General features: G+C 50.0%; 1 protein-coding gene across 1 annotated transcript in view; it reads right to left on the bottom strand.

The window, feature by feature from the left end:
* Positions 1-12,071, bottom strand: part of INSR (insulin receptor) — a 55,100-nt gene that overhangs the window by 11,200 nt on the left and 31,829 nt on the right. Inside the window, exons 5-12 of the mRNA XM_079328241.1 lie at positions 11,539-11,683; positions 11,089-11,303; positions 8,738-8,864; positions 7,947-8,197; positions 7,438-7,605; positions 6,632-6,833; positions 1,910-2,178; positions 1,559-1,701 (exon numbers count right to left, since the gene is read on the bottom strand). Of these exons, the coding sequence (XP_079184367.1) occupies positions 1,559-1,701; positions 1,910-2,178; positions 6,632-6,833; positions 7,438-7,605; positions 7,947-8,197; positions 8,738-8,864; positions 11,089-11,303; positions 11,539-11,683 (1,520 nt within the window). The remainder of the gene's footprint in view (positions 1-1,558; positions 1,702-1,909; positions 2,179-6,631; positions 6,834-7,437; positions 7,606-7,946; positions 8,198-8,737; positions 8,865-11,088; positions 11,304-11,538; positions 11,684-12,071) is intronic.

Genomic DNA, 12,071 nt, shown 5'->3' with positions numbered 1-12,071 from the left:
GTGACAGCTCCTGGAGCATGCAGGGCTCCCTGAGAGCTCTGTCACAGCTCCTGGGGGCTCCTACAGCATCCAGAAATCCCTGAGAGCTCCTGGGGGCTCCTGCAGCACCCAGAGATTCCTGAGAGCTCTGTGGCAGCTCCTGGGGGCTCCTGGAGCACCTGGGGCTCCCCAAGAGCTCCTGGGGGCTCCTGCAGCACCCAGGGCTCCCTGAGAGCTCCTGGAGCACCCAGGGCTCCCTGGCAGCTCCCAGGGGCTCCTGCAGCACCCAGAGATCCCTGAGAGCTCCTTGACAGCTCCTGGTGGCTCCTGCAGCACTCAGGGTTCCTTGTGAGCTCCCTGAGAGCTGCTGGAGGCTCCTGCAGCACCCAGAGCTTCCTGAGAGTTCCCTGGCAGCTCCCCAGGGCTCCTACAGCATCCAGGGCTCCCTGGGAGCTCTTAGGGGCTCCTGCAGCATCCAGGGCTTCCTATGAGTTCCTCAAGGCTCCTGCTGCACCCAGAGCTTCCTGACAGCTCCCACTGCTCCTCCTGGGGGCTCCTGCAGCACCCAGAGCTCCTTGAGGGCTTCTAGCAGCTCCTGCAGCACCCAGAGTTCCGTATGAGTTCCTCAGGATTCCTGCCGCACCCAGGGCTCCCTGTGAGTTCCTCGAGGCTCCTGTAGCACCCAGAGCTCCCTGGTGGCTCCCTGGGGCTCCTGCAGCACCTCCCTGGCTGGCAAACACACCCCCAAGGGCTCTCAGTCTGCTCCAGGTTAGTGGTTCATGCTGCATTTGTGCTTTGCAGGGCAGTAGATCAGGTTACAGAGAGCAAGTGCCATGTGCTGCCCTGCTTCTCAGCACTGACAGAGGGCCTGCATTGGGGAGTGCCACTGTCCCCAAGGCACTGACACCAGCCCTGTCCCCCTGTCCCTGTGGCACTGACACCAGCCCTGTCCCTGTGGCACTGACAGCAGCCCTGTCCACAAGAGCTCATGGGTTCCTCATTGTTTTCCTAACTCCTCTATGCAATGAATTTCACAGAATCACAGAAACACTAAGGTTGCAAGAGACCTTCAAGTTCAAGTCCCAACAACGACCCAGCACCACCATCAGCCCAAAAAAGTGTCCTCAAGTGCCAAATTCAGGCACCTCTTGAACACTTCCAGAGATTGTGACTCCACCATCTCCTTGGTCAACTTATTCCACTGAGCAGTCCTGCAGTGAATTTTCTTTTTCTGGTATCTAATCTGAAACTCCCCAGTGCAACTTAAAGCCTTTTGTCTGAGACACAGCAATGTGGGGTTTCTGTCCTTCTGTGAAGTAACATTTTTACATAAGCTCCATGCAGAAAGTTGGCAAATCAGCTAAACTTGCTGAACAAACAGGCACCAGAGGCAGATTATCTCCTGGTGTTATCCCAGGTTTCCAGAGCAGACAGATTCAACAGTGAAGTTTATATTCCATTAGCTCTGCAACAGGAAGGCCACCCAGACAGGGCACTGAAGGACTGTCAAACCCTGAAGAGCCCTGGGCTCCCAGGTGCAGCCACCTCTGCAAGGTGCTGTGCAAGCAGAACCTCTCACCTCTGCCTCCCCAAGCCGCCCGTAGTTCACCTCGTAGAGCACGATGAGCCCGTTGGGCTCCTTTGGCTCCTGCCACTTCAGATGCACAGTGTTCTTCTCCACCAGCTCATGGGAAACTGGGCCAACGATGTCATCAGCTTTAGCTAGAGCCAAGTTCAAGATCAGGTTTAGTTCCACATCTCTGGGTAAAATTCACACCTGCCAATACCTCACCCACCCTCCTTTCCCACCGGGACACAAGGACAGCCCTGCTCTTACACACTGCAGCTGCCTCCCATAGGAAAAGCAGCATTTTGGGAAGAGCCCCCAGGCCACAGCAGGGCTCAGGGAGCCTGTCAGGGACAGAATCACCTTCTGGCATGGTCCTGGCACTGACATAAGCAGCCACGCTGCAGCGGGACTCCTGGGCGTCGTGGTTGCAGGCGTGCAGCTCGATGCGGTACCCGGTGAAGTGCCGCAGCCCCGAGATCACCAGGGACTCCTTGAACATCACCTTCTCAAAAGGCTTCTGCTCCTCTGCACCCTCAGCTGCTGCTGAGTTGTTGGGGGAGGATGGGATGGTGGGGAACACCACGGTGGAGTTTGCCACAGAGCCCAGGTCTCTCCGTTTTCTTGATGGCCTGTTGAACAACACAGGTCACCACGTTAGTCAGTGTCAACACATCCAGCTGAGAATGAAGAGTTAAAATGGGAAAGCTCAGAACCCTGATACGTGCAATGCAACAAAGAAATTAAAGATTTATTTTTTTTTAACCAAGATACGTCTTTACAAAATTCTGTATCCCCCAGACTCTTCTCCCCGCACAACTGCACACAGGGTGATAAAATAAAAATAAACCAATCCAAGTTTCAAGTATTTGCTTGAGAATCCAAGTTCCCCAGGATCTCTCAGCTGAGTAACTTTACCAGGTTGCCTCACAGATGCCTGGGGCAGGGTTGCAATGCTTTGGAGTCCAGCTCCCACTGCTGCAGCTCTGAGCACATGGGGTCATGACTCAGTGACCCCACATGTGCCACATATCCCAAGTGTCACCAACCTGCATTTCTGAAGCCAAAGGCCACTGTCCCAGCTCTCTGGAATACATTTGCCACTCTCACCCCTAAGGCTGAACCTCAATGGATGCACAAAGCATTTTAACCTTCTCCCAAGAGATTGAATCTATTAAGTCCTGTTCAAGGCATGCATTTAGAACTCATGATTCTGATTACATATTTAATTTGTGGTTTTGTTAATCAAATGTTGCTCCTTGAGTTGTTGCATTTCAGTCTGGATATCTGATTTTTTTCACTTGGAAAAGCAGCACCTGCAGTGTGACCTTCCCTGAGTGCCACCAGCCAGCTTTAATGGCAGGTTTTGTCAGCAAAGAAACAGAATAAATTCAGCAGAATTAAGAAGCATTCAAAAATTTCATTTTCTTGGCAAAAGAAAAAAAAAAAAAAGAGAGAGAGAGAAGAAGGGATCAGTACCAAACCAAAAGTGCTCAATCTAACACTTTTATGTGCTGCCACACATTTGCCACAGGGTATTCCAGGTCAGAAACTAACCAAGGTGGTGAATCAGTAACTGGATTCAGTTACACAAAAGGAATTAATGCCACTTGAAATCCAGACCATGTATTTTAAGGGAGTGATGATCTTTTTGTGTGTGTGTGCATGTGTGTGCAGCTATTAAAGGGTACAAAGAGTGACCTGATCTGAACCCACACTTGAGGCATCTCCAGGCTCTAAAAATGTAACAAGCTGTTGAAGCAAATCTTTGCTGCTGAAGTGAACTTTCCACTGCACCTCTGACCACCAGGCCATGGCCAGCCCCAGCCCCAGCCCCAGCAGGGACTGCTCTGACAGGTCTCTGCCACCTTCTCCTGCAGCAGAAGCCACCAGGCAGAAAGCAGAGTTTGAGATGTCCTCAAACTAAACACTGGGCAGCACACAACACAAATATTCACAGAGCTGCCATCATCACACAATGGTTTGGGTTGGAGGGACCTCAAAGCTCATCCAGTGCCACCCCTGCCATGGCAGGGACACCTTCACTGTCCCAGGCTGCTCCAAACCCAATGTCCAGCCTGGCGTGGGACAATCCAGGGATCCAGGGGCAGCCACAGGTGCTCTGGGCACCCTGTGCCAGGGCTCCCCAACAATTCCTCCCTGCAGAATATTCCTCCACCTGATGACAAAGCAGGATGGCAAACAGAAGGCTCAGCAAGAACATTCCAGTTTTTAAGTTTTCTCTATCTTAATTATTAATTAACTCCTTTTGGAGCTGCTGTTCCCTCTGCCTGTGTGGTGTGTGAGCAGTGTCCCCCCAGGATGGGGCAGAGTTCAGGGACCCAGCTCTGGGTCATGCCACCTCCCTCCTTGGGAAGGATTCCTTATGGTCAAACAGGACCTGGTTTGCATAAAAGCAAAGCTACACCCTCTGTTTATCAAGTGTGAATTCAGCTGATCCTCGTGTTCAAGGGAATTTTGTTTTTCACAAGTAAAACAGTACTTTGACCACTGCTGCAACAGAGTAAAATGCAAGAATTCCCTCATTCTCAAGTCACAGTAAGTTAAGAAAAGCTTTTGAAGCTGTAAATCCCCAATCTTCCCCTATTTATTATCCTGGATTTGCAGCAATTTTTGTGCCAAATTTTCTGTATTTTCAAACATCTGATTCTTCTCAGAGCTGTTCCAGAGCAATTTGCATTGAGGCCATCTCAGCAGCTCCAGGGAATTCTCTGTGAAACCTTCAGGTCCAGGTTCCTCCTGCTCTCACAGGTGACCAGGGGTGTGAGGGGGCTGGGAGTGACCCCTCAGCACACACAGTATGGCCTGTGCTGGAGGATTCCAAAATTGCCTTTGGTACCTTAAACCAAGCTTGTCTACACCCCTGAAACCATCTCAGGTCAGCTGGCCTGGCAAAAGCATTTTAGATTTGCCTGTACAGTTACTTCTAAAGTGAGTCATTCCTCAGATCCTGCTCCCCAGGAATATTAAGAATGGCACAAATGTGTGTGACAGAGGACAGGCACAGAGAACTGGGGCTGCTCCTGCTCCTGCTGCAGTGGTGATGGAGGGAATACCTGAATGACACCCTGCACAGCAGCCACTCAGCTCCCCTCTGCCTCTCAGCATTTTTCTGCAATCTTTTCCTCCTCCCCACAGAATCATGGAGGGGTGAGGCTGGAAGGCACCTCTGGGATTGTCTGGCCCAGAGCAGGGGCAGCTGGAGCAGGTGGCTCAGGACCAAGCTGAACCATCTCAGGTCATCTCCATCTCCAGGGATGGAGACTCCACACACATCCCTGGGCAGCCTGTGCCAGGTGTAACCAGCCCTGAGCTCCAATCAGTGCAGAGCTCCTCCAAAATGAGAGCAAATAACACAGGATCAGTTTCTGATGGCCACTTTGTCCAGCTCCAAAGGGGAGCTGGTGTGGGACATTGCCAGCCCTGCCTGCGCACAGGAACATTCCTGAACTTCTACTTTGGTTTTTTTGTCACTGCCAGAGAAAACTGAGCCCCAGGAGTTGTGACAGTGGCTCCTGGAGTGGGTGATCAACATGCCCAAGGAGAAGGAACTGTGATTTCCAGAGAGGTGAGATCAGCCCTGGCCTGAGGCTGGATCCTGCCCAGGGATCAGATCGCTGGGAACAGGGCAGGAGGGGAGAAATGGCACATGGAAAACAAGGAGACATCAGGGAGAAACTGCTGTAATTCTGCTCCCCTGGCATCTCATGTTCCCTGCTGGCCTCATCCCTGAGATTCCTCCCGTGACTGGCAAGCTCCTTCTCTCCAGGAGAGGCCACACAGCACCTCAGGAGAGGTCACTGAACTCTCAGAAGCCATGAAAAAAGCACCTGAAGTAAACCACACTCCCTGCTCTCTGCCAGGCTCTGTGAGCAGGTGATAGCACAGTATTCACAGGAAAAAGAATTCTGATTTATGTGGTGACAGCCTGGGGCCTGCCAGGGAAGACAAGCAGGCCACGTGGCAGCAGGGAGGTCTCTTCAGCACTGGCTTGTTGTAGAGGATTAGTTGGCCATGGGATGTGGGGATTTCTTCCCCAGCAGGCTGACAAGGTGGCACATCCTGGTGATTGGTTTCTTCCAAAAATACACACCCCAGAAACTGGCCTGAGCAGCATCCTGGGCTGGCTGCACAATAAAACTGGGGGGGAAAGGAAAAGGATTGTCTGCCTGTCTGCCTACATCAGGAGGAGTTTGGTTCTCCTCTGCTTTGGAATCTGTCATGTCCTGGCATCCTCTGGCACACTGGAGCTCATCCTGATGGGCACCAACAGCCAGGAAACAGCAAAAGGAGAGGCTCTGCCCAAGCTTCAGGTGAGGACTGCAGGCACCAGGGAAAGGAACACCAGGGATGCTTTAACAGGGAAAATGCTCAGTGCAGTGACCCAGCTTTTGTCAGGCAGTTGCAAATGCAGGATTTTAGCTGAGGGCAGCAAGCAGAGAATACATTTAGAGCACAACACAGGGAAGAGGGTAAATCAGCAGAGATTCTACCCTGCTCCCCAGCACTTCCTCCCCAGGCTGCAGATGAAGTGTGAAGACATTCAACACCACTTAATGTGACACCAAGTGTGCCACTCAAAACAGGACATTCACCTCCCACAGCACTCACATTCCTCATGGTATTGGAGGTATTTCCCACACTAAGTGAAGGGAGACCACAAATACCAGGCTGAAGGATGAGGCTGTGGCCTGGTAAACTGCCCTTTTCCTTTCTTTTCAACTCAATGAAAAACCTGACCACAAAATTTCAAGACAGGAAAAGAAAATCGCTATTTTTGGCATCATCTGATGCCAGATGAGCTGCAGGCTGTTTGTTAAGGATTCTCACTTTATTCTTGAGCTGAGGAGAATTCAGGGGCAGGAAATGAAAGCAGGATCTTCCAAATCTGCAGGAACAGTGGTAGGTGCTCAGCTCTCCCCATTCCAACACCCATATCCAGCTGGACTAGACAGGCTCATGGAAGCCTGGCAATGTGGCTGTGTCCAACCTGGTATTTTCATTTAATCCTCAATGACATTTCCCTCCCCCTGAGCCCTGGACAGTCCTGTCTGATGTTCTCACCTGGGCACAAAAACCTCGTTGTGGAGATAATTCTCGAAGGTCTTGCGGAAAGCAGATTCCTCCAGCTCCTTCTGGATCTGGGAGTCTGTTTTAGGACAGGAACAACATTCCCCACTGACATCCTCAGCTTCACTCTGATTATACTTCTGGGGGTCTTCAGATTCAAAAGGAGGAGACCACGTCCTTGAGGGCAACTTTAATCCTGGGGACAAAACAGTTTCAGTGTCACTCGTGCTTGTCTTGGCAGAAGATGTTTGATCCTACAAAAAGAACCCAAACCAGTGTACACAGGATTCATGGCACATTTGGGTATCTCATATTTCACATCCAGGGCTGAGCAGTTCCCTCTTTTCTGGCAGGCCTTTAAGTCAAAAATGCTATTTTTGAAATGGAGCTTGGATGCTGCTTTATCTCAGTTCAGGTGACACAGAGCAGCAGGTGAGATTTTGGAAGTCCTTGGTGAAATTCTGTGTTCTTAAGGAATTCCAAACCAGGCTGCCTTTAAAAATTAACTTTGCCTGAGCTCCAGCAGCACCAAAACTTGTAACTTTACTATCTTCACTGCTGCTACTAACTTAAAATTCAGTTTAAAAGGAGGAGGAGCAGAAGGGAGATCCCCAAAGGAAAAAATGTGATTACTTTGTAAAAAACATTTTTAGACCTTTTGCACATACCCTGGCAGTAGCACTGAATGTAACAGAACAGAGAGGGACAGAATTGGGCCCCAGAGCCCCTCCAAGGCAAAAACCCCAGACAGCTCTGGGAGAGGCAGAAGGAAAGGCCTGGAGGGAGAAGTACCCACTCACCTTTCAGGCAGTAATCGAGCTCATAGAGCTCACTGTCCTCTGCCTGCTCCTGCCAGTACACCAGGTAGTGTGTGATGTTCCCGTTGGGCTCCGAGGGCGGCTTCCACTTGAGGATGATTTGGGATGAGGAGTTGGACACGGAGATGGGATCCAACGGCACCGACGGAACTGCGAGGGTGGGGAAGGGACAGAGGTCACTGCACTGCCCTGCAGAGCCTGGCAAAGCAGGGACAGCACAGGCTAATTCCCATCTCCATGGGAATCCAGCATTCCTGGCACACAGAGGACTGGATGATCCTGGAGGTCTCTCCCAGCCTTAATAATTCTTACACGAGGCCACACCAACTGCACAGAAGAGATGCCCATTGGCACCACCTGGAATCACACCCCTGCTGTAGGAATTCCTTCCTACCAAAGCAGGGCAGTGGGAATTCCTGGCTATGGGAGCAGCACAAGCCCCAGGCAGGATGATTTGGGCTGTTTCCAGCCCAGGAAGGAGCTGCACTGACCTGTGGCGTTGGTCTGCACATAGATGATCTCGCTCTTGGCGCCGTACGTGCGCCGCTCGTCGGAGAAGGTGACCAGGGTTTTCACAAACACTGCATATTGTGTCCAGGGCTTCAGGCCCCTCAGGAGCCACCCTGGCTGGGCCTGGGCTTTGGGCTCGTTTGAGCGTGGTGGGGGATCAACATCCACGACTGTCCAGCTGTTGGAGCCACAGGCGTCCTGACCGTCAAACTCCGTCACGTTCTGGTAGGGACTTGAGGAGAGAGAAGGCTCCAATTAATCCTCAGTCAGGCTCTTAAAAACATTTCTAAAGGCACACTGGAAGTTATCACCCTTTACCCTTCAGAGAAGTAAAATTATCTCACTGTATTCTGAAAGGGAGGCATTGGGAGCTTTGTTACCTGGGCCTCCAACACCATCACAGAGCAGGATCTGTGCCACACATGACCCCAACAACTAAATCTAGCCTGATTATTGTCAGCTTTATGAAAATCAGCTTGGTTACCTTGATTCTACAAGAATCTTTCCTACTTCAAAGGGGACAAAACCCTCAGCATCCCACAGTGTCTAGAACAGCAGGAAAAATTAAATTTTGGATTCTTAAACGAGGAACTGTGACTGTGCCCAAATCAGGGATTTTAATGAACACTTCAGTGTAGGAACCACAAAATCAGAGACTAAACAGCTTTGTCTACAGCAAAAACATGCAGCAGGTTTAACATGCACCTTTCAGTGCCAGCTGCTGCTGGTGGCAGCCCAGCAAAGCTCTGGGACCTGGGGAAGGGTGACTTACGCCTCCTTGTAGAACAGCATAAACCCCAGCAGGTCACGGAAATCTGGGGGCCAGTAGGGCTCCCACTTCAGCAGGATCTTGTCATGAGAAGTCCTAATGGAAGAAAATTTCAGCAGTTCGTTTTCACCTGGAACATATAAGTGACAATAGTTTCATTAATGCTGAAAAACAAAGTGTTCTGTTCTTAATTATCTTAGAAGTTCAAGATAAGTGTGAGGAACACTGAGAAGAGTTGTCCAGTAAAACTTTATCTCACTTGGCAGCCATTCCTACCTCAAATCAGTGGCTGGTGTTGATGCCCTCCTAAGGTTAATTTTTTCTAAGAATTCATGAAAATTACTCTGTAGAAGAGCCAAACTAAATTCTAAAAAGAGAGAAATCTAAAGATGACACGTCTCACAATTTATGATCTGCACAGCTGAACCCAGCAATATGGTTTGCACAGAAGGCAAGAGGCCACAGAAATGAAACAGAAAAATTTCCAGCCTGGCCCAGAAGTAGTGAGGTCCTCACTACCCTCAAACACTAGGGTGTTTGCAGGAAGATGGAACTCAAGGGACAGGGAACAACAAGTTTTGTGCCCCCAGCCCAAGTGGCTCTGGCTAAATTTGCTATTCCTGCTGCAACAGGAGGAAGAACATTCATTTCACTGGCACCACATCCAGAACAAACAGGGGCTTTTTTTTCTGACCCTTTCTATTTTTTTTTTTTTTAGTAAACAGGATGCTGCCAATGTGAAAGCTGGGCTTGAAATGTAAAAGCAAACAAAAAGCCAAACAACCTGGCAAGCTGTGGTTTGAGGTGGGGGTGGCACAGACACCAGCTCAGCAGGGTGAGGGTAAAGCTGGCAAAGAGAAATGCAACTGTCTCCTCCAGCTGCCTTCACACCAAACACCAGCCCAGGAGCTGCTACAGCCACAGGCAGAGCTGGATCTGCCCAAATCCAGGTTCATCCCCAATGTGGGGAGAGTTTTTCAGTGTCCCATGAGAGGAGATGAACTTTACAGACAGCTGATTCCTTGTGCTCCTTCCCTGTGCCCAGGCTGGGGCTGTGCTGCCTCAGAGGTTCCCTGTGTGTTTTTCACTGGTCCTGCCAGTTTTAGGTCACAGCCATTGCATTCCCTTCTCCCACTGTGCTGGCCTGGCTGCTGTGCTGATATGTGGGAAACTGAGTCAGCTGAAAGATCCTCACTTTTGAGGTCTGGTCACAAACATCAATGAGGAGCAACAAGGACTGGCCCAGAGATGAGAAAATCCTGGAATGTTTCAGGTGGGAAAGGACCTTGGGCTCTTCTGGCAGTGCTGTCTCCAAAAGCAGAGGACAGTGAAGCCACAGGATGACCCAAGCTGCCTGCAGGTTGTGAGCCAGGATGTGAAATCCCAGTTCAGTCAGTGCTGGGTTTTTGGTGGCAATACCTGCCCAAGCATCTCCCAGATCATGGCACGACTCTGGAATACTGCAGGGATGGGTCACTGCCCTGTCCCCCTCTGTCCTTCAGAGGGAAAACTGAGCTGCAAGGGGCCCATGAGCTCCTGCACATGCTCCTATGTGCAGGGGAATTTCAGTGGGGCTGAGCTATCAATCAGAGCAGAGATCCCACCAGCTCAGAACAAAGCTGGTTTTTCCTGCCCCTGATTCCTTCCACAAGCTGGTTCAGCACACAGCCCTGGTACAAACAGGGAAAGGGGCACAGAAAGGGAACAAACAGCAGGACTGGGGGTGCAGAAGGACTGCATTTATTGCAGTATTGCTGCCAAAATAAGTGTCTGCAGAACCCCATCCTCAGTAACACAACTTCAGCAAGAGCATAAAGCCAACCCTGTGCTGTTTGCTGACACAGGAGCTGTCTGATCATTTTCCTGAAGAAAGCTGTTGGGTGAAAAACCTCAGAGAGGCATTGCAAAAATTGTTGGGAAATTTTCCCTGCCTGTTGTCATGGCAATTGCCTCACGTGGCTGCAGGGATGGGTGGAAATCCCATTTCTCCCGTGTTTATTCCCTGTCGCCTCATGACATGGGAAAAGCAGATTATGACTATTAATCAGGTACTCAGCAGTAACACAAAGTCCCAGCCTGGGCTGAGGTTACATTGTGCTAAACTCTTCAAAAAAGACACAATAAATGCACCCCCAGCCCAAAAAACCTCCCAGGGTTGTGTGGGACCAAGGCTGCCAGAGGGAGATCCCGTGGCACAGTGACAGTGTGACAAGGGGCACATCTGCTACTCTAGCAGAGGGATGAGGACAGGCCATGGAAAAACATCCTGGGCTGGGCTGGGAGCAACAGGAGCATGAGGAGAGCAAGGCAGAGGGAGAGGAAAGGGAAGCAGGGCTGAGTTCTGAGACTCTTACACGAGGCCTGATCCCCGTTGGTCTTCAGGGCTATGTCATTCCTCTCCTGGCGCCCCTTAGTCCCAGAGATCTCTTCCATCTTGTGGATTTCTGACAAGCACAGCTTGGGGTTGTAATGGAAGAAGAGTTTGCCCCGTGCAATAGTGAGGTTGTGTTTGCTCCAGTCCCAGAGCTGGCGGAGATTCTGGTTGTCCAAGGCATAAAAAGAATAATTCCTGAAAGCAGAAGAATAAAAACATGGGTTGGGATGCATGAAAAGCTCTTTTTGCACCAATCCAGACACCAAAGGAAAATGAATGCAAATTGTCTGCCCTGGCAGGGCACGAGGCACGGGCAGAGGAACATTTAAAAATAACTTGGGAATTGTTTCCCAATACAAATCACCCTGATAGAACTGGCACTCCTTGTACTTCAAAGCATTCAAACAAAACATCACTTGAGAGAACTCACCCAGCTTCGAGTGTCTCTCCTCTAATCAGATGGAGTTTCCGAAAAAAAGAGAGAGAAACCAAGGCATAGGAGCGGCGGATTTTCAGGTAACCTGAGATTTCTTCTATCAAGCCAAGGTTTGCTTCCAGCTCAGCTGCTATGTTATCTGCAGAGAAGAAAACATTGGGAAGAGTTTTCTGGTATCACAGAAACACCCACATCAGAGCCCAAACATATTAAACAACTGCTTTATGTTAATCCATGAGAACTCGCAAAAACCAATGAAAAAAAAACCACCAAATGAAAGAAAAACCTCTGCTTTGTGCTGATTTCTCTGGGTGTCTCTAAAGAAGCAGAGCCCCAGCTGGGGGCAGGTTTTTTTCAAATTGATCTTTCTTTCTTTCTCTCTTTTTTTTTTTTCTTTCTCTCTTTCTTTCTTTCTTACTTTCTCTCTGCAGGAGACTTAGCTGAGGGGAAAAAAAGCACCCAATGTTTGAAGATACTGAAGTGTTAATACTTCATTTCTCAATTCATGGCTAGGAGAGGACTACACG

Source organism: Erithacus rubecula (genome assembly GCF_903797595.1).
Source record: "Erithacus rubecula genome assembly, chromosome: 28".
Taxonomy (NCBI): Eukaryota; Metazoa; Chordata; class Aves; order Passeriformes; family Muscicapidae; genus Erithacus; species Erithacus rubecula.
This window is presented reverse-complemented; position numbering and strand designations above follow the sequence as displayed.